The sequence below is a fragment of the Amphibalanus amphitrite genome, unplaced genomic scaffold, assembly GCF_019059575.1.
Source record: "Amphibalanus amphitrite isolate SeventyFive unplaced genomic scaffold, NRLGWU_Aamphi_draft 000001F_arrow, whole genome shotgun sequence".
NCBI lineage: Eukaryota > Metazoa > Arthropoda > Thecostraca > Balanomorpha > Balanidae > Amphibalanus > Amphibalanus amphitrite.
This window is the reverse complement of record NW_024881499.1, coordinates 2,831,120-2,857,427: the sequence shown is the minus strand read 5'-3', so window position 1 is coordinate 2,857,427 and position 26,308 is coordinate 2,831,120. Positions and strand designations below refer to the sequence as shown.

At 47.0% G+C, this 26,308-nt stretch overlaps 1 protein-coding gene across 8 annotated transcripts in view; it reads right to left on the bottom strand.

Annotated features, from left to right (window-relative positions):
* The window catches only part of LOC122390465 (kinesin-like protein unc-104), a 186,145-nt gene that overhangs the window by 29,700 nt on the left and 130,137 nt on the right, over window positions 1–26,308 (bottom strand). For all 8 annotated transcript variants that reach the window (XM_043383463.1, XM_043383550.1, XM_043383634.1 and 5 more), the window contains 10 exons: window positions 22,737–22,874; window positions 22,273–22,391; window positions 21,280–21,417; window positions 20,320–20,485; window positions 18,502–18,589; window positions 17,950–18,071; window positions 17,544–17,692; window positions 16,097–16,261; window positions 15,541–15,639; window positions 2,595–2,719 (listed from right to left, as the gene is read on the bottom strand). In XM_043383463.1, the coding sequence (XP_043239398.1) occupies window positions 2,595–2,719; window positions 15,541–15,639; window positions 16,097–16,261; window positions 17,544–17,692; window positions 17,950–18,071; window positions 18,502–18,589; window positions 20,320–20,485; window positions 21,280–21,417; window positions 22,273–22,391; window positions 22,737–22,874 (1,309 nt within the window). The remainder of the gene's footprint in view (window positions 1–2,594; window positions 2,720–15,540; window positions 15,640–16,096; window positions 16,262–17,543; window positions 17,693–17,949; window positions 18,072–18,501; window positions 18,590–20,319; window positions 20,486–21,279; window positions 21,418–22,272; window positions 22,392–22,736; window positions 22,875–26,308) is intronic.

Sequence of the window (26,308 nt, the reverse complement as noted above, 5' to 3'; positions counted from 1 at the left end):
CACTGGTGACTCTGAGGACTCACCGGCTCCTGAGAGCACCATGTTGATGTCTAACGGCTCCACAAGGCCACTGAAGGCACCACACAAGCTCTCACTGAGCTCTAATGTCCATGTACCGGCCTCTGAGGGATTTAAGCCAGCGCATTCATAGCTCCACACCAGCAATTGTAAGGGCTTCACACTGAAGTATCTGAGGGTTCTACACCGGTGTCTCTAAGGGCCACATACCGGCATCTCTGAGGGCCCCATACCGGCGTCTCTGAGGGTCCACATACCGGCATCTCTGAGGGCCCCATACCGGCGTCTCCGAGGGTCCACATCTGGCGGGCACCCATCAGCGACTGAAGGTCCCACACTGTCGACTCCGAGAGCCCCATCTGCGTCTGGGAGCACCATGCCGTCTCCTCTAAGAACCACAGCAGCTCCTCCGTACGAAAGATGGGCGTCTGCATGCCAAAGGGGAGCGGTTCTGAGACAGTAGGGCACCTACGTGCAATAGAGAGGCGCCTATGAAGCCCATAGGGGCGCCTCAATGCGAAAGAGGCCTCTGAGGCCTACATATATGGGCGTCCACAAGCAATAGAGGTCTGCAAATGCAATTGATCAATGCCATGGGGGTGCATTCATAAGAAACGGGGGCGCCGGCATGGCAAAGAGAGGCGCCTTCAAGTGTCCATAAAAGAGAGACGCCTATGATAAGCGCGCATTGTATGCGACAACGGGGGGACTGTGGGACATATAGGGATGTCTCTGATGACTATACATAGGGCGCTTATATGCCAAAGAGGGCGCCTATGAAGCTAATGGGGGCACCTGGGAAACGAGGAAAACATTTGTGTAAGGGTTTTCAGGGGTCATGCGCCGCTTGCGGCAAATAGATTCTAAAAAATCGGAGGGAGAACAAGTTTTAAAAATGGTGCGGACTTTCCGCACTGTTCGCTTAAGCGGTTACGCCCCTGGGTACATCTGCCCGCTCTCAGAAGCTAGATTTAGAGGTCATGCTTGAAAGCAGCCAGCAGGACGAGGCAAAAGTTGGAGGCCCCTGAAAATAGGAGGCCCGCTGGAAAAGGAGGCCCCTTGACAGGGTGGCCCACCCACTTTTCATGACGTTCCTACGCCCGTGAAAATACTCACCGGTTTTCAAGATATTAGACTTTTACTTTTGTTTACTTTTTGGGATCTCCGCTGTTCCTAGCGACTTAATTGGAAGCAATAGTTTGGCAGCTGAAAGTGCGGCACTTATTGCGCGCAAAGCAGCATATACCACCGCGTGCTACAAAACGTTTTAGTCAAACATTTAAAAATCGCTAGATATCTGCGCTGACATCACACATTCAGAGGGGTATTCCTATGCATTAGCCCCTCTGAATCAAAATGCTGCAATTTTGAAATTCAATATTTCCGATTTAAGGCATTTCTCGATGTTGTGAGTGCCGAAACCGGTAATTGTGAGCCAGGGACCCCATTTTGGCTATCTCAACTCAAATCTAATGTTAAGGTGGGAGGGTCCCTTTAACGGTATGCGAATTCATCAAATGCGCCTGGTTTGTTTGAAAGGCAAAAGACTGGCCTCTCGAATGACGCCAACAAGAATAGCTTATGTTGTCTACCTTGCGTGCTACGGACGTCAGAAAAAAAAGTATTCGGCGTTCCCCAACTTCCTCTAACTCCTTACAGGAACAAGATACAGCCGCGCGGATGGTCTCGTTGTGTTCAGCTCGCCGAAGCGCATCGAATAATATACATGATGATCTTAAGGTCACGTAACCTGAGGTCAACTTATGACCTTGACCTTTCGAGGTCAACCTATACATATATGATTCGATGCGGATCGACGACAGGATCACGATGGTGCTATTAGTTTGTCCCTAGCTTGACTAGTTCGAACGTCATTCGAGAAAAAAAACCTCATATCTAGCGCTCATTTCTGACTTTTTTTAGCCCTGTGACGTCATCTTTGACCTGACCTGAAAATGACCTCAGTAAAATTGTAGACCTTATCCGTGCGTACCCCATGCCGTTTACCGCTTGTCCGTTGTCGCTATCTTGCTCCGTTCTCGAGATCGCAGGGGCGGGGGCGTTCATCTTTCCCCCCGTCGCGCGTCGCGCGTCGGTGCGAAGTTGGCGCGGACCCCGGTCGGTGCGCGGGTTAAATGGGTAAACAGCGTGGCGCTAATCCGCAGCGAACAACATCGTGAGTGTACAGTTGCTGGATGTAGAGAAACATCGACCAACCGACTCGTGCGCCGCTTCTTCGCTGTTCAGCGAGACCGTGCCAGGTGAGCCTAAATTGAAATGATGATGATGCATGAAAAGGAACTAGGTAAAAATTGCAATAATTATTTTAGTGTTGAATTATTCAAAATATAGGTATCGTAAAGGTTTATTTATTCAACCTTCATGTTTTGTCTCAAATGCGCCATGATTAATCTAAATAGCACATTCCTTTATTGTTCACAAATAAATAGTGCTGACTGCTGACTTGGACATACCTCTAGATAGGCGGAGGTGGACTTAACGTACCTCCAGGTAGGAGTCATGTAGACCAGCTCTCCGTACGGCGTCAGACGCTATCTATAGGGGCGCTCACTCACCTCCAGGTAGGCGGAAATGGTCATATAGACCAGCTCTCCGTACGGCGTCACCCGGTTCAACAGAGGCGAGTTGTGCAGAGACGAGTCCCAGGCGGCCTCAAACCGTAAGATGGTCCGGTTATCGCCTGCAGGAAAAGTGACCATGCCATTAGAAGGAAAGCATCATGAACGAAAATGTACGGAACTTTATAATGTTCATGATACCTTCAAGCTTCGTTATGCTGCACGGCTTATTGTGTACAATGCAAATTTCGAACCAAATGATGGGATCTCAAGTATCAAATTTCTCTGGCTATAATCTAGTTAGCTAAATCGACACATTGCAGAGCTACCAAAGGTCATGTTTGGTAGTGCCAGGGATGCGGAGCCGTGGAAATTTCAGACGGCTCCGGCTCCGGCTCCGGCTCCTGAAAAAAATCGGCTCCGGCTCCGGCTCGGGCTCCGGGTGAAATGCCATGGCGGCTCCGGCTCCGGCTCCGAGTAAAATGGTCCGGCTCCGGCGGCTCCGGCTCCGGCTCCGGCTCCATTACTCAGTACATCCCCTATGCAATTCAATACGGGTGGAAGAAAAAAGACGATGAGATTGGTGCACGTCGCTTCTGTATTTGCATAACAAGGCTATTTTCATATTTTGAATACCGCATGTTTTACTGGTTTGAACTGTCAAACCGAACTAGGTCAATAATTATTTCCTCTTCAAAAAAAGGAGCCGGAGTCGCCCCCTTTTTTGACGGCTCCGGCTCCGGCTCCAGCTCCGGGCTATATTGTTTCACGGCTCCGCCTCCGGCTCCGGCTCCGGGGAAGATATGCCGGCTCCGAGTTGCGGCAGGTCAGCCGAGGCGAGCGGACGTGCGCGCGTGCGCTCCGCGCGGGCCGTCAAGTGAGAGCAGTGAGCGCGAGGCAGAGTGAAAGAGAGTAAACAAAGTGCTGTGGTTTTGGTTACATGTTAAAGTGCCTACGGTGACTGGCCGTGATGACAAAACAGAGGAAAAGAAGACACGAATCGGGAACTCCGGAGAAAGAGGAAGGAACGATAGAAGAGCTCAAAGCATTCATAGAGGAGAAAACCGGTGAGGCTGTAACGGAGATCAAAAGAGCTCTTGATGAAAGGATAAAGGCAATAGAACAATCTTTGAGCTTTGCATTGGAAACGATTACGGTAACGACACAAAAGGCGAACTCGCTGGAAAAGGCGCTAGCTGAACTGCACAACGATTGGCAAAATCTCGCGTACAGAGTGGCCAAGCTAGAACAGGAAAAAGAGGATAGTGAGAAACTGAGAAGAAGAACACAGCTCATTTTCTCAGGGAGGGACTTGCATATCCCACAAAATGAACGCGGAATGATAGCGGCAATGTCAGCGATGATAAATAGAATGCTGGAGCTCGAAGTACACCCAGCTCATATCATTTCCGCAAAAGTCCTGCCACGAAACCGAGTGCTGATCACTTTTGCCAGTGACGAAAGGGGATCGATCAGAGATGAGATATTTCGCAACAAGTACAAGCTGAGAGGTCACAAAGTTTTCATTAATGAAAACCTGACCCCGATGAGGCAGGAGGCGTTTCAGTTACTCCTCCAAGCGCGAAGGGAAGGAAAAATCTCAACGGTTATAACCAGAGGAGGAGAAGTGCTGTTTGCAAGATCAAAAAATGAGCGACTCAGAGGTGCACAAATAGCCCAGCCTGTCTCCTACACGGTCTCCGATGGCTCCGGTTTGTCTCACCGATCATCCTTAGGTATATCCCAACATATCTATACTTTCAAGTAAAGCTGGTTATTTACATTACAGTTATTAATATTTACAGGACGTAAACGCTATTCCTGAAGTGTTTTTATTTCTGAAGCTATCCGCAGATATATCGTCATTTTTCTAAGAAGCCGACAGACATACGGTATGCGCTGATTTGGGCAAAGTGCGAGGCAGGACTTGGTACACCTCCACCTGAAATGCATACTGTTGGTGTATAAATAGACTAGAGTGAGGCGGTCTGGTTGTTGACTGTGTCTGGAAACACTGGAAAGTCAAGAACTACCCTCATAAAACCACCGGGACGCTCAATTAATTCCTCTCATCCAATGAGGGTTCAGTTCCACATGGACCAGACGGGCGTCCATCTGCCGTCCCATAGCGTCCCTCTCCCGTTTAGTGGGGCAGTTACTACTTGGCGGGCTGAAGGTGAAGGGACGTAACGCTGCAGTGTACGGTGCACATCAGTGTTTCTGTTTAGGAATATGAAACTTTAAGGAGTGTGTAACAAGTTTTTTTCTGGATCAACATTACTTCATTTAGGTAAGAAAACATTATTTGAGGACGATTTTGCAATATTTGCTAATGGGACGAAGCCCATTAAATTGCTATGGAATACCTATCATAGAATACCTATCATATTGAGGACCACAGACGTTCAGAAAACGTTTTGACTGTAGGCTTTAAGAAGCGGCTTTAAATCCTTTTATAATCCATCGCTGACTATACATCTATACTGCAATCTATACACATTTCACGTGCATCGCTAATCTCTTCGCTAATACAGATCCTGGTCTATTTTTTCTTGCTTAGCAAACCTCAGCTGTCTTGTAAAATTTTCACGACGCATTCATACATTACAGTTTAGAGGCAGATAAATCCGATATTCCTGTTTTCTGCGTGGCTCTGTGAGGTCGGTCCCTGCCATGGATGGTGTGAGACCATCCATGCTGCCGATCGTTCGACGCGCTAGTTTTATTAGGGGTTATATGACCGAAGGACATCGACGGCCGACGGAACTGCCTCGCCTGGCGGGGTCACCAACGTGGAACACGCTGCCGGTTTTTCCGAAGTAAAACTGGAGATTTGCTAGACAAAGTTAGACTAAGTAAATTAATGTACTTAGCCATATGAAAGCAAATGTTTGACAGAAAGTAAGCGGCCATTTTGTCGCTGCTGGAGACAACTGCCGGATAACTAATTGCATTCCCGCTACATCCAATTACTCATCGATACGTATCAAATGAAGCAGGGCAGATTACCATATTATTTTTCTTAGGATGTCGGAATATAACAATATGTTAAGATACCAAAAAGGTGCAATATCCTTGTTTATAACACAGCCTTTGTTCCGAGTCTGTGCCTTTGGATGGATCTCATGTGCTTAAAATCTTTAGAAAATGCACTAAGTATCCATTTGAATTATTACTTATGCCAACATGAATGGTAGAAGAATAATCAATTGTAATTTGTTGTCAAGTCTAGATGTGTTTTCTCCACTGTCAATGACTGATTTCTTCTTGCTGAGTAATGTTTTGCAACCTATTAATTTCTATGCCAATGGTGGCTCAAATATTGCTGTTATAGCTATGCAATGTGTAATCTTATATTGTTTAAATAAAGATAGGCAAATTCAACTGAAATCATGACTGTAATATTTGAAATATGTCATCTGATTGACCTTCATCATACCAACATATAGCCTGGGCAAGGATTATGTCAAAAATGGCAAGGCAAGAGGAAAATAGAACAAGTCAGATTGTATTGCCACTCCTTTAGTCAGAGAATGAGGACAAGTTATAAGCAAAAGCACAGATCTCCCTTGAAATCTTGAAATCAATGTCAAAGCCTACCTACCTGACAAGTTGTATGGTCTCCTTCTTTTTAAAGTAATGCAATGCATTAGGTAGGTACATTGCTAGGTGTGAAGTTTATGGAGAACTTCACAAACCCCATTACAAATCAGTTTTATAAGCATATGCTTCAAATTGCTATGCTTCCCACACTAACTGAAAGGTTTTTGAGCAAACTCATGAGCAAACTCCATGCCAGCATATCTTGTTGTTGAGTAAACATGTTGACTACTTAACTGGCCATTCCTTTTTCTATAATCATATTAATTACAATTCTACACAGACCTGTAGACAATTCATGACACATTTTCCACCCACAAAATTATTATATACACAACTGAACACAAAGACTATGTTTAAAATAATCACATATCTGTTGCATTTTTGCTGTATAGGTACCTGTCTATAAAACATGAATAATTTGATGTTGTGAGCCTTGTGCCCAGATGAATGTTTGTGGTATTGGTGTTACAACAAGGAAATTGAAAATTTGTCATGCAGTTTAGGGAAGTTATACCTAGGTAGTGTTCAAAATGAAGTGAGATGCCTTCAATTACTAAATCTCCAGTACATTGAAGAGCCATATATTCTTTTGAAGGAAATTATTAGGTACCTATTTACATTAGAGCTAGGTAGGTAGTTACCTGCATGTTAGCATCTTTCAATGTTGTTCTTTATCAATCAAAATGAATGGAAAATTTAAAAAATAAGTAGAAGTGATCAGATAGGATAGGTAAAGCAATTTCACAATTCATTTGACTTTCAGTTTCAGTTCTCATCAAGCCAATTAGGTTGGGTACCTACCTACTTACCAGCACCTCCATAATCGCTCCCAAAAATGCCCCCTGCCACGAACCTCTTATGAAGAGTTTATAGAAGTGCAGGCTGCAGATTTCCGGCCCATGCAGAGTTTTCATTTCTTTGGCAATTCCTTAACTCCACTTAGAGCTCACAACCTTCTATTACCACACCATCACATCACAAAATATAATGTGAAAGTCCGTATACACTTTGCTTACACTGCACAAGACACACATCCACAGCACAGTACAGCAACTGAAGCGAGCTGTTCACTGTTACAATTATCTTTCAAATTCAACTGACACCGATAGCTGGTTACCACGCAACGCGATAGCAAATGGCGTCAGCTTGTCCCACGAATGGCGGTTGCTATGGAAACCAGCTGACGAAACTTTACCAGAACCCATTTTCGAACAGGAGTTTTGTTAAGGCGCCCCAAGAATTTGTGCGCCGTTTTTCGAAACATGCCCACCACTTTCGTAGTTTTTCATCCTACATTTTACCTACACGGTGTCTCATGAGACACAATGTTAATCCAATGGGAACTGTCTCGTGGGTGTCTCATGGGGGAGATTTGTAGGAACTGTTTTTGAAGACACGTAAAGAAATGTAATGACCAAATGCCGTTGACAGCTGATTGTACCGACCAATTGCTACCAGTTAGCTGTTTTTATAGTCATTTCTGTACAGAAAACACAAACTGAAATCTGTCTCGCGGCTACCCTCTTCGGCTCTTTCCTGTCTCCTACATTGTAGGCAAGTAGGAAGGTTTGTGCACCTCTGGAGCGACTCATGCGGGCCAAAAAACAGAGAGGAAGCAGAACACTTCCTGGCACAGCTGGTGAGAAATGTCTCTACAGAGCCGGTGCCTCCCCCAGCGCGGCGGCGGGTCCTGGGGTCGCCCCTGAGACCGACCGGCCGGGGTCACGTGACCCTGGGCGAGCGGGTGAGCTGCCCGCGGTGTCCGGTCCCTCCGTGCTGGGAGAGAGCGTGGGAGCCGAGCGGACCACGACTCTGCCTACGTGCGAGCTGGGTAGCGAGGCCCGAGAGCCGCCTCTGCCGGAGCAGACGAACGCCGCGGCGGGCCCCCGGGCGGACCAGCGGGATGTCGACATGCCTGACCCGTCTGACGGGACCGCTGGGGCGGCGTCTTTGGTCGGGCATAGGGGGAACGGCTCAGGGTCGCACGGAACCCCTGGCCTGGAGTCGCCTCTGGCACGGCGTCCCGGCGGTCAGGGGGAGGTTAACCAGCGAGACGCCGACATCGACAGGAGAGAGCAGCCGGTGGTCAACGGTGAGCCGTCCGGCCGGGGCGGCGCGCGCGCCCTCCCAGTGCACCTGAACTCACCTCCGTGTGGGGATGGGAGCTCGGGTCAAGCGAGGGGCAGAGGTGGGGTGGCTGGGGCAGGGCAGGGGAGGGGGATCGGTGGTGTGCGCGATAGAGTGGTGAGGCGGACTACAAGCGTTCCTCCGGGACAGAGGGACGATGGGAAGGCGCAGGCAGAACGACATCTTTCGAGAGAAGGAAGAAGTGAGGGTCAAGAGGGCGCCTATCAACGGGCCCTTCTAGCAAAACAGGTTTATCAGAATGATAGAGATAAAGAACAACGGGAAGGTTTGGTGCGAGGGGAATCGGGTTTGAGGAGAGGAGCATCTGATATACGCTCCTACCTGAAATGAGGTGCCATTCCAAGTCAATCAAGGCGGTTAGGCTATATATGGATAGGATAGGGATTACCTGTATAGAGTTTTGGGCTAATGGGAACGAGGGAACGAGGAACACATGTCAATTGCTCTTCATACAACCTTTGCCATGGCATACACTTTCGCATGTATATTGTATTTGTCTTAACCCTCGCCCGCACATGGGGGGGGGGGGGTGGTTGCCACCCCCCCCAGGTAGTCTTTCTGCTCTGCACTCAACATTTTTAGAGCTAGAAGGCTGATTTTTCGTATAGCTGCTCCTCTATCCTTTCTTGATGTCCACTGAAAATTTCAAGGTTCTGTGGTTTTTGGTTTCGGAGATATGACCTTGTTTTTCAGGTCATGTCATGACCCAAATGGCCAATTCTCAACATCTTGCGTTGGCTATGGGCCTTGTGAGCTTTTAACACCTTGATTTCGGCCTTTTATGCCAATCCTACCTCCCACCTATCATGAAACATGTTGTTCGACGATGTACAGAGGTCAAGGTCAGGGTCAAGGTCAACCTAGGTCATCTAAGATAATTGCGTTTTAGGCAAGCTGAATTTACTTTTTTTTGAATTTTTTTGACTACATTTTTGGTAAAAGCTTCTCAGATCATGATTTCATGTAATATGGACACATAAACAATCGGTGCACACATCAGTATACACACAGACACACACAGACATACAAACACATATTATTGACCTTGACCTAACTTGACCTGAGATGACCTCAGCAGCAAAAACCTGGTCGGGTAGTGTGACAAAGAGGTTCTAGCTGGCTTGGCACCAGAAAACGGCATCGTCATCGGTATATGACAAGCAGCGCGCTTGATATCCAACGGTGACCTAAAACAGCAACATTTTTTAGTTTGACCTGACCTGGAAGGTCAATGACTGACCTGAGAAGGTAAAACTGGGTATCATTGGATTCGTCTCTTCCCAAAGAATCTTTTTGGTCTTTACCGCTAAGCTCTATCTCCAACAGGAACGAAACGGCGCGGGGGGGGGGGTGGCAACCACCCCCCCCCCCATGTGCGTTCTAGGATGGGAAAATGGCATGTGCGGGCGAGGGTTAAACGACAGGCTACAAGGTTTGTACCATGTTTGTTTGCTACCATGTTTCAATGTACCATCGCGCTTAAGCGGAGTCTCTGTGGGTCAAAGCGAGTTGTGCAAAGGTCTGGAAAAAAGAAAGGAACGCAAAAACTTCACCATGAGTGCAATTAGATTCGCATCTTTTAATTGCAGAGGGTTAGGTGATTTCAGGAAAAGAAAGGATGTTTTCCAATATCTAAGAAACCAGAACTTTCATATTTGCTTCCTACAGGATATCCACTGCAAAAAGATAGGGGTGCCTTATTTTAGGAACGCTTGGGGATCATCAGTCATAGTAGCACCATACACGCACAATGCAAGAGGAGTCGCAATACTTACGAAAAACTTAGACGTATAATTCGGAGAGACAATGATTGATGAAGGAGGAAACTTCATCATTACAAAGGCAAAAATCCAGAAAGAATTCGAATTATGTCTGGTAGCAATTTACGGCCCGAATACAGACGAGCCCAATTTCTTCGAACTTTTGAGCGAGAGCATTAATGCAACCATAGAGGACGCAGATACACCGGTCGTTATCGGGGGTGACTTTAATGTAACTCTAAATCAACAGTTAGATAACTTTAACTATAGAAGAGAAAACAACACTCGAGCTAGAGAAGCAGTAAAAGCAATGATGGTACAAAATGAATTGATAGACATATACAGAGAAAAAAATCCTGAAAACCGAAGATATACTTGGCGGGTTGGAAACCCAATAGTAAAGCAGGCGAGACTGGATATGTTTCTTACTAGTGCTGCTCTGGAAAGTTATGTTGATGAGGCGGACATTCAACCAGGTTATAGATCGGATCACTCCATTATTACATTGACGGTGGACTTCTCAAAGCAGCCGAGGGGAAGAGGACTCTTTAAATTCAATGCATCATTGTTAAGAGACAAAAATTACGTCAAAATGATAAAAGATACGATTAAGAGTACGGTAGTAGAATACGCTCTTCCCGTATACGCACATGACTACATTTTGGAGACCTCAACAAAGATAGAAATGACAATTGATTCATCTTTGTTTTTTGAAACTCTGATGCTGACGTTAAGAAGAGAAACAGTCTCTTTCGGCATTAGGAAGAGAAGGGAGGAACGAAGGCGAGAAAACCAATTGGAAAGAGATATACTTCTTTTAGAGAAAGAGCTTGACGCTTTAGGTAGGGTAGACCGGGGCAAGTCGCCCCGCCGAGGTAAAACGCCTCACCGATGTTTCTCGGAACTGGCAAGGTTCTGGGGAAACATCCTCTCTTCTATAAAACGTGCACTATACGATCATTATATGAGCAGACTGGAAATAAATTGTGATGACTCTTTAGGGAGATATAGCCAAAAATGTGTTTTTGGAGTGATTTTTATGTTTTCTTGTCAGATTATGCATCATGGCGATCTTTTATCGTCCACATCAGGTTAACGACTTTTATGTATTTTGAACAACTATTGTCTAACGCTTACAATGCCGGGTTGGTTCGTGTTAAATTATGTCTTCCTGGAGTGCAAGGCGTTGTTCTCTGACCGAACTACGTGATGGGGTAAAACGCCCCAGTAGGTCGCGGGGCAAAAAGCCCCATGGGGCGTTTTACCTCATGTGTTGTTCGGACTACCCACTTCCTAACGTTCGGTAGCTGGCGAACGGTATGTTTCTATGCATTTATATGTACTTTTCTCAGCAACTGGATGGCAAAGGAAGTATTTTGTTAACATTTGCATTGCAATAATTTATTATTTGGCCTTATGAGGCAGGTGAAAAACCTGCTCATACAATAGTGTCGTAGCTGAACACCTGATAGGATGGAAGGTGCTAACTTCAGTGCCATGCCTCCCAAGGTCCAACGGACCTTTCATATAAGATTTAGTCAACTAGCATGTTTAATCTTTAATCTAGAGTCTAGGGCTTCTTGCCCCGGGCCGTGGGGCGTTTTGCCCTGGGGTTGGGGCAAAACGCCCTACTTGCAGTTGCTTCACAAACCACTTCCTAGCTGGGAGTCCGATCATAAGTGAATGAATTTGAGGGGTGGAATTTAAAGTAAAATGTCCAAAGAACGCATTGAGCACAAATTTGGCCTTCCAGGTTATGTGGAATAAAAGTTATGTAGCAAAATAAATTATCTGGGGCGTCTTGCCCCAGGCTACCCTACTCACTCATTGTACGATCAGATACAAAACAAGAAAAAAGAATTGGAAGACGTAAGGAGGATCAAGTTGGAAGGGAGTTTGGTTAGGGCGAGAGCTGTATGGAGGGAAAATGCGGAAAAACCAACAAAGTATTTTCTTACGTTAGAAAAAAGGAGGTACGAAAGTAAGAGGATACCATGCATCAGATCGTCAGCAGGCTGCACAAGGAATCAAATAGAATTTCTTGATCTATTCCGTAGATTTTATCAAAAAAGGTTCAAAAGTGAGGATGAGTTTTTAGAGGGAGTTAATTACGATGAATATCTATCAAACATGGATATTAAAAAAGTAAATGACCATGATAAGCTCAATCTAGATAAGCCGTTGAACATGCAAGAATTAGGATCAACGCTACAGAGAATGAAAAATGGAACGTCTCCAGGTAGTGACGGTTTTTCCGTAGAGTTTTATAAATTCTTCTGGGCAGACATAAAACACTTTTTTCATGCTATGGTAGTTGAGAGTGCCACAAAGGGTACAGTTCCTCTAACTTTAAAAGAAGGAATAATCGTGTTGTTACCTAAGCCAAATAGACCCAGAGATTTGATCAAGTCATATACACCAATAACACTCCTAAATACTAGCTACAAAATAATTTCAGGTGCCATTGCAAATCGATTAAAACTCGTGCTAGGAGACATAATCGAGGATTGCCAGTCTGCCTATTTAAAAGGGAGATTTATTGGGGACAATATCAGGATGATTTACGACGTTATCCAACTCTTGAATCAAGAACAAAAGAACGGGGTCTTAGTAAGTCTGGATATAGAAGCAGCTTTTGATTCAGTCAGTTGGACTTTCATTAAAAAAGTCCTGGAGCAGAAAAACTTTCCGCATAGTATTACACATTGGTTCAACACACTGTATGCTGGAGCCTTTTCCAGAATTTTGTATAATGGTCATTTGTCGAGTAAAATAATGCTAACAAGGTCTTGTAGACAGGGGGATGCGCTAAGTTGTTACTTGTTTATTCTTGTGATGGACGTTTTAGCGAAAAAGATTCGAGGAAATGCAGCTATCAAAGGAATTAAAATAGACAATGAGGAACACAAAGTGCTCATGTATGCAGACGATACGATTTGTTTACTCGAACCAGAGAAAACAAGCATGATGGAACTCTTCCAAGAGATAGGATGGTTCGCGAAGTATTCGGGACTAAGTCCAAACCTCGATAAGACTCAAGCTATGTGGATAGGGAAGGCATGCAGAGAAAATCGTTTTCTTCAGAGAAATTTAGCTGTAAAGTGGAGTGAAACGATTAAAGTCCTAGGGGTCACTTTCGATAATGAACTGCAAAAAGTAACAGAACTGTACACAGAGAAGGTAAAGGAAATCAAAAGAGAAATAACGAAATGGAAGTTCAGAAACGTATCACTGGAAGGAAAAGTGGTAATAATAAAATCGATGCTGATCTCCAAGATTAGTCACCTGCTCACAACGCTCCCTGACCCATCAAAAAAAATTATCAAAGATCTTAACAAGACTCTTTTCAGCTTTCTGTGGCATGGAAAAGGAGAAAAAATCAAACGGGAGTCTTTGATGAAAAACCATCTCAATGGAGGAGTGGACATGGTTGATTTAACAAGTTATATGAGAGCCTTGAAGCTATCTTGGATTAGGAGGTGCATTGTAAAGCAAGGAATATGGAACGCAGTTGCACAGAAAAGTACGGGTAAAAATATATATTTCTGGCAAATGGGTCAAACAGCTTTGAAAAGAAAGGCATCTCGTACTAAGAATCTATTCTGGAGAGACGTGATGATAGCATTAGCAAATTTCAGGGAAATATGCTCACAGAAGCTAGGTGTCGAGGAGCTAAACTCCACAGCTATCTTTTTTTCTGATGCTACTAAGTTCAAAACTTCATGGATTGAAGAATGGTATGTCAAAGGCATCAGATCGTTGAATGACTTATTAAAAACAGATGGATCTTTACTAGGTTTTGAGGAATTAAAACGGACCTACAACATTACAACCACTTTTCTGGATTATGCAACACTAATAAGTAGCTTACCTAGAGAATGGAAGGAATCGGGAGAAAAGGTGAAGTTATTTGGACCAAGTATAGATCCATTAATAAGCTTGATTATTTCTAGAAACACGGGTACATCACATTTAAAAAATGTCTTCAAACAGGAAAGAGTGAGAGATGTCAGAAACATATGGGAAATGTCCTGGGAGAGAAGGCTGGGTCAAATCGATTGGCAGCAAATATACAGAAGTCTCAGGGGCACTCCACAGCAGTATAGAGCAGTTAGGTATAAAATCATTACAAGAACAGTAGGAACAAACAGCTTTCTCAACAAAATTGGATTAATGGGAACCGATTCATGCAGTTATTGTACGAAGCGTGAAAATATAGAGCATAAATTCTGGTATTGTTCGAGGATTAAGGCTTTCTGGGACAATGTTGAAACGTGGTTGACCAGAATTCAGATAAACACACCAGAAAGGATAACCAGGGTGAAGGAGGTAATTCTAGGCGGCACAGAAAATGCGATTATAAACCATATTGTTAGTGTAGGCGTGTACATGATTTACTCTGGGAGGAGACTTTCGGTAGACACACTTATAACCATACTTACGATAGATCAGACAAGTGAGATGTATTGGGCAAAGGTGAACAATAAAATGAACTCTTTTAATGCTAAGTGGTCGACAAGAATAGGTCAGAGAAGGGGCGAAACCAACTGGCTCCTTGGCTCGCCTCGGCCCACAGAGCATACCGCAAATATATGATAGTGTGTGTGTGTGGTTCGCGGTGATTGTATAAGAAATATATGAAAAAACTGCAAAAAATCAGCCACCGCTCCCATGACCCATCCGGGCCAACCCGGGACCGGCCTCTTTGACTGGGGCCGGTCGGCCGGCCGGGCGTGCGGGGCGCCGGCCCTACAAGTCGACGGCTCGCATGCCCGGCCGGTGGATAGGGGGCGCCGCCCGCGATACCCCTTCGCCGGGCGGCGCGGGCGGTGGCTGATGGCCCGCCTGGAGCGCCGGGGAGGTAACCCACAGCTCTCCCCGGCTGGGGAGGTATCCCCCAGATCTCCCCGGGGCCGGGGCGTTTTCTTTAGTCCATGATGGGACAACGCCCCGGCTTGGCCAGGCGGGCCACACCACGTCGCGTGGTGGCGGCGGCGAGCTATAGGTATTTTTATAGCTCGGCCGCCGCCCAGTCAAAATGCAGCTGAAATGTGGCGTCCGTTTTTGTGTATATTGCCAACACTGTATGTATATGCCAGCGTGTACGCTTGCCAAAGATTACTCGCACGTTGTGGGGGTTTTGAAAGCCCTATTGTGTCGGTGCATATCAGGCGTTTTGCGGGTTTAAACGCCTCAATCTGGGGCGCTCGTTTAGCATAGACGGAAAACCGGCGTCAGAAACCATGACAGAGATTGTCCTTGTTGGGCTGGAGAGCCTTCGATTATTATAGATGCACTTGTGTCATATTTGTACGATTTGTCAATAAACGTGAAAAAAAGATATGCCGGCTCCGGCGGCTCCGGCTCCAGCTCCGGCTCCGGCTCCGCACCCCTGTTTGGTACGAATGCGCCCACTCAGTTCACGGACGTACCGGCGTATTCGAGGTACTCTCCGGGGAACAGGCCCAGCGAGATGACGGTGCTGTCGTTCTCGTCATCCTCGTCGTACTCGGCCGTGTTCCTCACCCGACCTGAGGGGATGCGTGGGTCGTGTCAGCTCACCACAGCCGGCACGGGGCGGGCGCAGGGAGCGACTCTCTGTCAGGTAGCCAGTGAAATCAACAGGGCGTTATTTTGCTTCATCATGGTAAAATGATAAGCAAAACGGGGAACAATTAAAGAGCAAGACATACATTGTATAAGTTAAACGTCAAACTATAAAACAAAACGCTAAAGCTATACAACGTGCCACAACATAGCTTTGAGGCCGGTGAATAGCTGATCACTTTGACTCCGATCCTTGACCTCAACCATTGAGCTCCGAGCGGTGACCTCGACCCGCGCCTCTGAACCTCATGGCCACCCACTGACGGCCACTTCTCTGACGTCATGCCAGTTGATCTCAGAGGAGCGCTCTGTCTGTCTGTCTGTGTGTCTCTTTCTCCTCCCCTCTCCTTCCCTCTCTTCTCTCCTCTCCCCTCTCCTCACCGACGACCAGCTCTCTGACGTCCTGCCAGTTGATCTCAGAGGAGCGCTCGTGCACCACGGTGACACGCAGTCGGCGCTGTACGCCCTGGTGCAGCAGAAACTGACTGCGCGTCGGCAGGTCGTCGCAGTGGTCCACCACGGCGGGCATATACTCTCCGCTGGGGGCTGCCGGGGGGGGGGGGATGGGGGTCAGACGGAGAGGCACGAGGCACGCAGTGGTCCACGTCATTTCAGCCGAACTTCACGCAAATTTGTAAATAGCAATGTTTATCACATCACAATGACGCTACACTGAAAACAAGTGCAAAAAACTATTGAAAAGTGTTGTAGCTCCGAGGCTCCACAATTAACCCTGTTGACCGCGACTTTTTACAATCCTTTGCCAATCATTGAGCACCCGGACTCGCTGGTTTCCCGCCGACAGCTCGCCGACAGCTTGACCGTCGATCTACGAGGCGGTACCCAAAAGTAATGGGAATCGTTCTCTGTAGGCCAAGCCAGTTGTAGCTCGGCATTGCCCGGCTAGGGGCAAACCAGTCTGGCCCCTGGGACTTAGTCTGCACCGTGAGGTGACGAAATAAAGAGGCGCGGCCGCGTGGCGCACGTATTTATTGAAGCACTCCCGCCCGATCCGTCGTTTTTTATGCATAGCGGAACTGAGCAACAACGCGCATCTGTGAAATTTTGTTTCCTGCTGGGGAAGTCCGCGACTGAAACGGTTCCAATGCTTCAAGTAGCATACAAATATGCTGCCGTGAGCAAGACGTGGGTTTATGAATGATTTTCGCACTTCAAAAGTGGTCAAATGTTATCCCAAAAGCGCCCCAAAAAAGCTTGCCAAGTGAAGTCAAATGTCAAGACAATGCTGATTTGTTTTTTTCGATGCAAAGGGAAGTGTGCAAAAGGAAATTGTTCCTCCCTGGTCAAACTGCCAATCAGACGTTTTACTTGGACGTTCTGCGGCGTGTGTGAAACACGGTGAGACGAAAACTCCCCGACAGGTGGCGAAGCGGGGAGTGGTGATTTCATCGCGACAGTGTGCCAGCGCACACCGCCTTGAGTGTCAGACAATTTTGGACAAAAAATGCATGACCCCACGGATCCACCCTCCCTTTTCACCGGATTTGGCACCCTGTGACCTTTTCCTGCTCCCCAGAATGAAAAAGACCTCAAGGGAAACCATTTCGACGACTTTGATAAGGTAAAAGCAAAAACGACGATGGCTCTACAAGGCATCACCTTGCAAGAGTTCCAGAGCTGAGCTTTGAGAGCTGGAAAACGCGTCTGCATAGGTGCATTGTCTCGCAGGGAGAGTACTTTAAGAATGACATGAGTGACGATGTGTAGGGATCAGTGAATAAACAGATATGAAACAATTCCCGTTTCTTTTGGGTACCCCCTCGTATACACAGCAATCTAGTGTGGCCACTGAGGCACTGGGACTGACCGAGCTCACAGATCTCGAACCACACCAGGATGTCGTCACGATTGTGGACCTGCGTGGAGCACGGCTGGTGCGGCAGGCCGAACTTTGGCGAGCGCACCGGCTGACTGATGGGGATCGCCGGGGGCTGCAGCCGCCGCGGCGGGGGCCGCCTGGGGGCACACAGGGGGGGGGGGGGTTAGGTGGTGCTGTGAAGGGTGTTAGGAAGACAGTGACACTCCTATTGCCGCTGTTATGACTGCTGATTTTGATTAGGACGACGACGGAGGTGATAAAAAGATAATGATGGCAACAAAGTTGCATGGTTATTGGTTGGATTAATGATTCGGCAACAATAGGACATAGTTAATGATTATGACTGTAGAAATTCTTTCAGTAAGAGCTGTCGCCTCTGTCGGTTGTCGCTTACCCGCAGCAGTCCTGCCTGGCGTCGTCGTGCAGCGGGTGCTGCTGGTAGTGGCCGAACACCTCGAACATGAGCGGCTCCGTCTTCAGGTACTCGATGAACGTGCGGGTCACCGTCACCGTGATCTGAGGCACAGCGGGCGGACATAGTTACTTCCCGGGGATGGACGGACATGTAACTCGTGGACGGACGGACATTTACTACCGGGGGACGGACGGACTTGTTACCCGGGGACAGACAGACAGACATGTTACCCTGAGAGGGACGGACATAATACCCTGGGGACGGACGGACATGTTACCCTGCGATGGACGGACGTGTTACCCTGCGATGGACGGATGTGTTACCCCGGGATGGACAGACGTGTTACCCTGGGATGAACAGACGTGTTACCTTGTGACGGGAGAACAGTGGATCAGGCCCACTGGCTGGAGACACAATACACGGTCGACATGGGATCCTTCGGTAAAATGCATAACGACTCCAAATACTATATTCGTACAAAATGGTCATACTGAAGTGCTCCCCGGACCCTTTTTGCCATGTTTTTCTTACATTCTGGACGTAGTAGAAGCCGATCTGAGCCTGGCCGGCGTTTTTGATGGGCTCTGTCGAAAACGCCTCGTCGTCGCGGTGCCGGAAACTGAAATAAGAAAATCGATCGACCTTCGTTAGATCATCTTTGCCGTGACCTGATAATGTGCATTGTCCGACAGTGTAGGCATATTAATCAGCTTCGGTGAACCACACCCATTTCCTATAAGCCAGAGGTTAGGTGAAGGTGCAAAGTTGCTGGGACAAATTTTCTAGAATGGAGCCTCTTTTGGTGATATAGCAACGTTTAAACGGGTAAATAAAGAGGAAAAAATGCCACCAATGTGTCTCACACCAAAGACCGAAATGCAATGCTCCCATAGTAATGCTTGGTAGAATAACTGTAATCGTTAACCCGCGCCCCACTGGGGGGGGGGGGGCTATTCATAGCCCCCCTCCCGTTTTTCTGCAATAACTTCCAAACCGCTTGACGTATCGACGCCAAACTTTCAGTACCTTCAGCTGCATCAATTTGACACCTTGTGTCAAAATTTGAACTTCGTAGCTACCATAGGTCGGCCGGAAATGACGTCAGAGTGACGTCATGTTCGGCCGATTTTGACGCAAAACATTGAACCACGGCAATCGTTCCCAAGAGCTCAGTTTTTAAGCTAGATCCAATTTCTTTGCAGGAAAGGACTCAGAATTGACTGTGCTATCAAACTGCTATATCGGATTTTCAAAATTTTGAAAATTTCGAAAATTTTATATAATAAAATTTAAAATTTATATTTTTATATTTTTTCATAAAGTTTTGGATTTTTAGAAAAAACCGGAATATATGTGACAGAACGCATGCTTATGACTACTTAAAGCAAGTTTTAGCTAAATATCTTCAAAAATGGCCAAGTTATACGGATTATTGTAACAAATTCACAATTATTAATTTTTCAAATCAATTTTCAGTACGTATTTGACATCGTACATCGATATAAATAGCACCATCGTGTTCCTGGACTCAAACTGCATCTAATCGACACCTTTTTTGTTGAAAATTTTCAACTTCAAAATTTGACTTTTTTGACCTGAAAGTGACCTGACCTAAGCTAAATTCGACTCAAAATGACCTCGAATGACACAGACGACATCAAGTTCGAAATCAATGGCCTAAATGGACCATAAAACATGTGTCACGTGACCGACGCATGATATAATATTTCCGTGACCTGTGATGACCTGACCGGTGACCCTGAACTGAAAATCAAAGTACAAGTTTGGTACCCTCCAGGTATCTAGAGCATCTGTTATCGAGTGTGTAAATCAAAAATGAGCCTGATCTGACTTGTAAGACGGCGGCCAGAGCCCAAAATGTGAACAAGCCAAAATGCTAATAATTTTTACTTTGACCTGACCTGTGACGTCATCGGTGACCTTGAGGTCAATGAAATTAGGTTTCGTTCGACAGTTTTTCCGGGGCTATCAGACGCCGTTTGAATTTTGACGATCGGCCCAGTAGTTTCGGAGTTAGGAGGGGGGGGCTATGAAGACCCCCCCCCCCCCAGTAGGGCGTGTTATACGCAGACCCCAGTGGGGCGCGGGTTAATCTAATCATCATATTAAATCTTCATAATGATAAAAAATCAGGATGAATGTTCTTACAAGGACAAGAGTACAAGAGAGTTTATGAGTTGAAAGATGCTCATCACATCTTTCAACTCATAAACTCCAGACCAAACCAGTCATAATATACGTTATAGGAAACAACTTCGGTACTTGATTCGAAATTCCCCCACCCCAAACTTTCCGGCCAGCCCGGGCCCTTCACCCCGCGTCCCTCACTTGAACTGGCAGAAGACGTCGGAGCAGTCGCCTTGGATGCCGCTGGCCTGCAGCACCGTCACGCGGAACGTGAACTGACGGCCCAGCGTCAGGTGCGCCGGCAGTGACTCCTCCACCGAGCTGTCCCAGCTGCTCTGCGTGTCAGTGCCGTTCATACCCACCTCCGCTGAGGAGATCACATGGCGCCGCTCAGTCGGCTTCGACTGATGGCCATTGTGTCGAGATAGGTGACGGCCCTAATTATTATATTTTATTGCTGTGTTACCAGAGGCGGATCCAGCTCAGAGTTTTTTTTTTTGGGGGGGGGGGCAAAGCATAACAATTTATCGATTCTTTCCATGCATCGTCCATAGGCGTAATGTTAAAATTATGCCGTTTGGGGGGGGGGCAAATGCCCATTTTGCCCCCCCCCCCTGGATCCGCCACTGGCTGTGTATAGATCGACAGTCAAGGGATCGAATGTGTTTGATTTGACATTACAAGAATTGGACAGTAGGGATTTCATTGTTCGCTCCTTCTCACTTTCTCAACCAAGTTCTCTTATCATCTGAAATAATCTGAAATCTAGATGACATAGGGTAAATTAATGAAGCGCAAGTCCTAATAATAACGTCAAAAATGAGCTATCATCATCCTGAGAGCAAATGCGACGTCCATCTCGGTCTCGGAGTGTGTGCGTGGTATGCTGTACCGCACCACAAGGGTGTGCTGCGGCGCAGCATAGCCGCCAGGCAGTCTCCGCGCCGATCGCGCTGAGATGTGGTGGATGTAGGCTAAAATTCTCATTCAGTGACCAATATAAAAACTAAAGCCCATAGACTCTTCCTTGTGTTTTGTATTGTACTTAGAGCTAAACAAATATGCAGTAGTTAGTTAAGGATCGTGAAAAGGGAAAATATGTCCCGATAGCATTTAATACTGTCGTAACTTCAACCGATGGCCGCCGCTGAGTGAACTGACCCGCATTGTCGATGTTGCGTTTATTGGTGCCGCTCACGCTGTTGTATCGGTTCCTGCTCGTCTCGTTTGTGTCGTCATCGTAGAAGTTGATGCGGGCCGCCTGACGCACTCCAGAGGGACACTCGATCGTGTCCTCATCTGAAATTTTCTTAGAAGTAAGCATTGCAATCTGATTACGGAGCGAGCGAAGCGAGCGTAGTCTTTCCTTAGATTAACGGAAATTTCTGAGTATGAGCGGCCGGCCGGCCGTGGTCACGATTCTGCGACGCTTATATCTCAGCAACCACTTGACCGATTTACACGCGGTAATTTTCGTAGGGTAGCTTCATTCCTTCTACCAAGTATTGGACTATTCCCGATGCATGTGGGTGACCCCTTATGCACGTGCCACGTGCAAAACGAAGAGGTGTCACTTTTATAATTGTTGCAATATCTCGGTAACTACTTGGCCGATTGCGCTGAAAGTTGGCATGTAGGTAGGCACCCACTAGGCACTGCATATCCATGTGCCAGAGTTGGGGTGCTGCTGCACGTGCGCACGTGCAGGGGTCGATTCCAGATCTCGAGAACGGCTGGACCGATGGCGCTCAAATTTGGCACATGGTTAGAGACCGGTTAGTAGGGTGCCGTGCAAAAGTCAGTTGGGACCCATTTTGCACGTGCGCACGTGCAGGGTGCCGCTTCCAGATCTCGAGAACGGCTGGGTCGATTGTGCTCAAATTTGGCACATCGCTAGAGACCGGTTAGTAGGGTGCCGTGCACAAGTCAGCTGGAGGTACCCCGTCGAAATTTCGCACGTGCAAGGCTCACCCTCTCGCTCGCTCCGTTAGTCGCCCCAAAAGGCGTTATACTGGTTTTAATAGGTATGTCGAACATTTCAAAGTGTTTAGTAGGCCCAACCGCTATGGAAGAACATCATCTGATGACTAATCTGCCGGTGATATCGTATTGCATCGTGCAGCATGCTAGTTGCCAGTCGGCCGCGATGCTTACCGAGTACAGCCTGGACGGCCACCCTGAGGAAGCCCTTGACGTCCCCCTTGGCGTTCACAATGGCTATCTTGTGGGTCAGCGGCACCGGGTACAGCAAGCTGCTCAGATAGACGAAGCCCCTGGAGAATAGACGGCACTCGGTCAGTGGCAGATATAAGGTAAAATGACAGAGGATAAATGGGCTATCATCGCCGGGACAATTATTAATTAAATCTCACAGGTTTTCTATCGTGTAGTTGATAGCTGCTGCTGAACACTGGCGAAGAAGTGCAAAAGAATAAGTGGTAACGTTTGAACGTTCACGTCAATGTAATGCAAAGCTAAACCAGCTATGGTGACCATTTCTTCTTCATTTTGGCATCAAAGAGCTTTTGACACCGACAGTTGGAGCCGTGTAAAAACCCAACAGCATCATGCGTTGATAGATTCCATCCTTCCGTTGAATGACGGCGAGCAAATCCCACCTTCCAATGAGTCGGAACCAGGGGAAGCGCTCGTAGAACGGGTCCATTCCGGGCACCGAGCTGTTGATGACGTCTGGCGCGCTGGGACTGAGCTCGGCCTCCTGACGGTACAGCTCTCGGATCACCTCCAGACGCTGCCTGCGGGTCAGACGCCGGGGTCAGAGGTCGGAGGTCAGAGGTCAGAGGGGCCAAGTTCTATGTCTTGATTTTAATGATAAAAAAGGAATCTGTGTAGCTAAACGAAGATAGAGAAAAACAGTAAAGGAGGGACGAGAGAAAGAACTAAAAACAGCGAGGGAGAAGAAAACGAGAGCGAGAGGGGAGAGAGAGAGAGAGTGATAGGGAGGAGATAGAGAGGAAGGGGGAGAGATAGAACGAGAGTGAGAGGGGAGAGAGAGTGAGAGAGGGGGAGGAGTAAAGGGAAGTGGCTGCCGCCGTGTCTGAGGGGTCATTTCCTGGTTCAGGCGGAGGTCGCTGAGGACCCCGGTTCTGATTGGATAAGCGGCTGCTCCGCTCCAGGTCACGTCGCCGTCCACGGGCCTACGTGACGGAGTCCAGGGATGAGAATCATCGGCTGCAGACAACTAACTTTATCATTCAATTGATCATTTAAGCAGAAGAGAACAATACCATGATGGCTGAAATACTCAGCCACTCATGGTAACTCTACGTACTTTGCAGACGAGGTACGAGGTTTCATTGACGGCACAAAGTGCTGCGAAAAGCGTTTCAACTTAACCCGCGCCCGGCTGGGGGTCCTGGATTTCCACGCCCTGCTGGGGGGGGGGGGGGGTGTTTGAACACCCCCCTTCTAACTCGGCTCCTGGGCCACGTAGCGATACGCGGAAGGCGGCGTTCGAAAGAGCGTCAAAAATAATGACGAAATCACTTCAGTCAATTTTTTGGTCAGGTCAAAGGTCAGGTAACCAGAGGTCATTGAAGGCAAAATTTCGCCGATTTCCAGGTCGAATGTCGAAAATTTCCAAGAAGCCAACGCATAACTCGGGAACCAATAGAGCTACAGCGCCGCGGAAAAGCGCATTCGATAGCCCTATTAACGCCCTTTGTGAGTAATTCTCTCAGATTTGACCTAACGTCAACGGTTTTGCCTGCAGGGGGCAAAAACTGCAAAAATAGCTGATTTTTTCGGAAACAGTTTTTCTGCAATAACTTTTGACCCAAGCCTTGTACGAGCTTACTTTTACCGGCATCGTGTTCCTCTCGTCAAGACGCATCGAATGGACTATAACTTGACCTTGAAAGGTCAACTTGAAAATTTGACCTCAGGTCAAGGTCATGACCTGACCGGAAAGGGTCATGTTGCATATCAGTCGATCCGTATCGTCGAGCTGAACACATCTAAGGTGTTTTCATCGCTCTAGCATGCCTCTATCAAAAGTTATTTGCGAAAAACTGTTAGATACCATTCGTGACCTAAGATGACCTCAGGCCATAAACAGGGGTCACGGACACCATTTTTATGTTCAGTGTGTCTAAACCACTTGTAATTCAGTGTTTGGGAGTGTTTATAATGTCTTTCGTCCAAAAGAGACGCATTTCAATTTTCTCCCATTGAATTATAAGGAGGTCGCAAAATTGACCTGACCTTAGGTCATCGATATCAAAATTCTGAGATATACATTTTGTACATGCTATTGCTCTTAGCAATCGCTGAAAGTTTCAAAGCGATCGGTCACTCGGTGTAGCTATGACAGACATTGAAACTTTTTATGAGGTGAGGTCACTTCAAGTGACCTGGTGACCTGACCTTGAATGACCATGCTCTGAAATTTTCACAACATGTGTAGAATTGATGCATGATAAGATGTACCAAAAAACGGCGGCGCTCCGCGCCGCCGTTTTTGAGATATTCGCGAAAAACCACAATGGGGGTGTTCAAACACCCCCCCAGCAGGGCGCGGGTTAACAACCCAAACAACTTACAACGAAAGTCAAATAATGTTTTAACGTATAGGTGCCGAACACTAAATGCCAAGCTATTGTTGTGAGGTGTGCATTCTCGCTTGACCACTGTCAACTAGCGCTGACGAAATCATTTTATCACGCTAAGGAGTATTTACAGTGGCGTAAGCCTCAAATGTGGATGACACATTGCCAAATATCATGCATAGAAACTATAGCCGTAGCTGCACTACACCTTTTTGCAATTGAATTCAGCCATTCGCCATAACTGTTTGAGGAGCCATTTCGACAATCGGCATTGAGCACAACTATTCCGGCGTTGTGTGTTTCATTTCAGCCATTCAGCAAAACAGATTGAACACTGAAATGAGCGATCTGCAAAACAGTTTGACACTTCGCCAGGCTTCGGCACTGAGCGAGCCAGCTCGGCATATGACGAATAGTTTCGACCATTGACGATTTGTTTTTCACAATGTTGAACTATTCGCTCAATGTCGAGTTGTTAAGGAAGACCGCCGAATAGTTTTGCACAATGGTGATTCTTTGTGACCAACCGCCCATTTGTAGCGCCACCTATATGGCGAATGTGTACAAACGTTTTGTCCAATGGTCAAAAGCTAACGCAAAAAGGTGTAGTACTGGACTGGATAAATAGAAGCCGCCCGAAGACCATGAGCATTTGGAGCACCTCGTACACATGTAGTAACCAATCCGTTAACATTTTCACCAAGTTAAATACTTGTCAATTGACAATTTGTTGCATTCAATAAACCTTTATTTCATGCATTTTTATTGGGAAAAATCATGGAAAGTACGACATTCCGGGTTTTCATTTTGCCAATTTACGTATCAAATATCTCTCCTGATATTATTTGTGCACGTGCAGCCCCTGAGAGCGAAATATCTACATTGGGTTCTGAGATGTATGTAATATTAAGTTTTGACGGAAATAGCCCCTTCGTTATCACAGACAGTAATTAAGTCGAATTGAAAATGAAACGATTGCAGGATATTTTTCTTATTCAGCTTTTTCATCGGGATATGCATTATCCAGTTTTTAACAAGAGTCGCTAAGGAAAATACGTTTGAAAAATGGAGACATTTGACAATAATCAAACTTTGAGAATATGTAGTAGGATTACTAATTACCAAATAAAGGTCAGTGACGTGGCGTCATTACATCAGGAGCGCCAGCCGACCGGCGTCACCTTCTTGGAATACATCTATTCTGTCCTAAATTTGGAGCCACCCCCGCTACCGAGGATCACGCGGTGCTTTCAATGCGCCTCTGCAATTAGAATTGCTGAACTACTCAAACAGGCATGAGCTTCGCAGTGCCGCTCCAGCTCTCCAAAGCGAAGCGTAGGTGCCGGGCGTGGGAGGCGTGGGCCGGCCTGGGTGGGCCGCTGAACAGCTGCGAGGTCTGCTCGGACCGGCTCCGGCCCCATGGGAGGTCTACGGGGCGCGGCGGGACGCACAGTTTACTGAGGACGGCCGAGAGCCGGGCGGGGACGGCCAGCCGCGGCCGCCGGTAGCCCGGCAGACAGTGGCGCGTCGCCGGCACCGAGTCAGGCGACTCGGGACTCAGACTCGGACTCCCCTGGAGTCGGAGAGTGGCGCTCGCCTGCCGCGCCAGCTCCAGACGACAG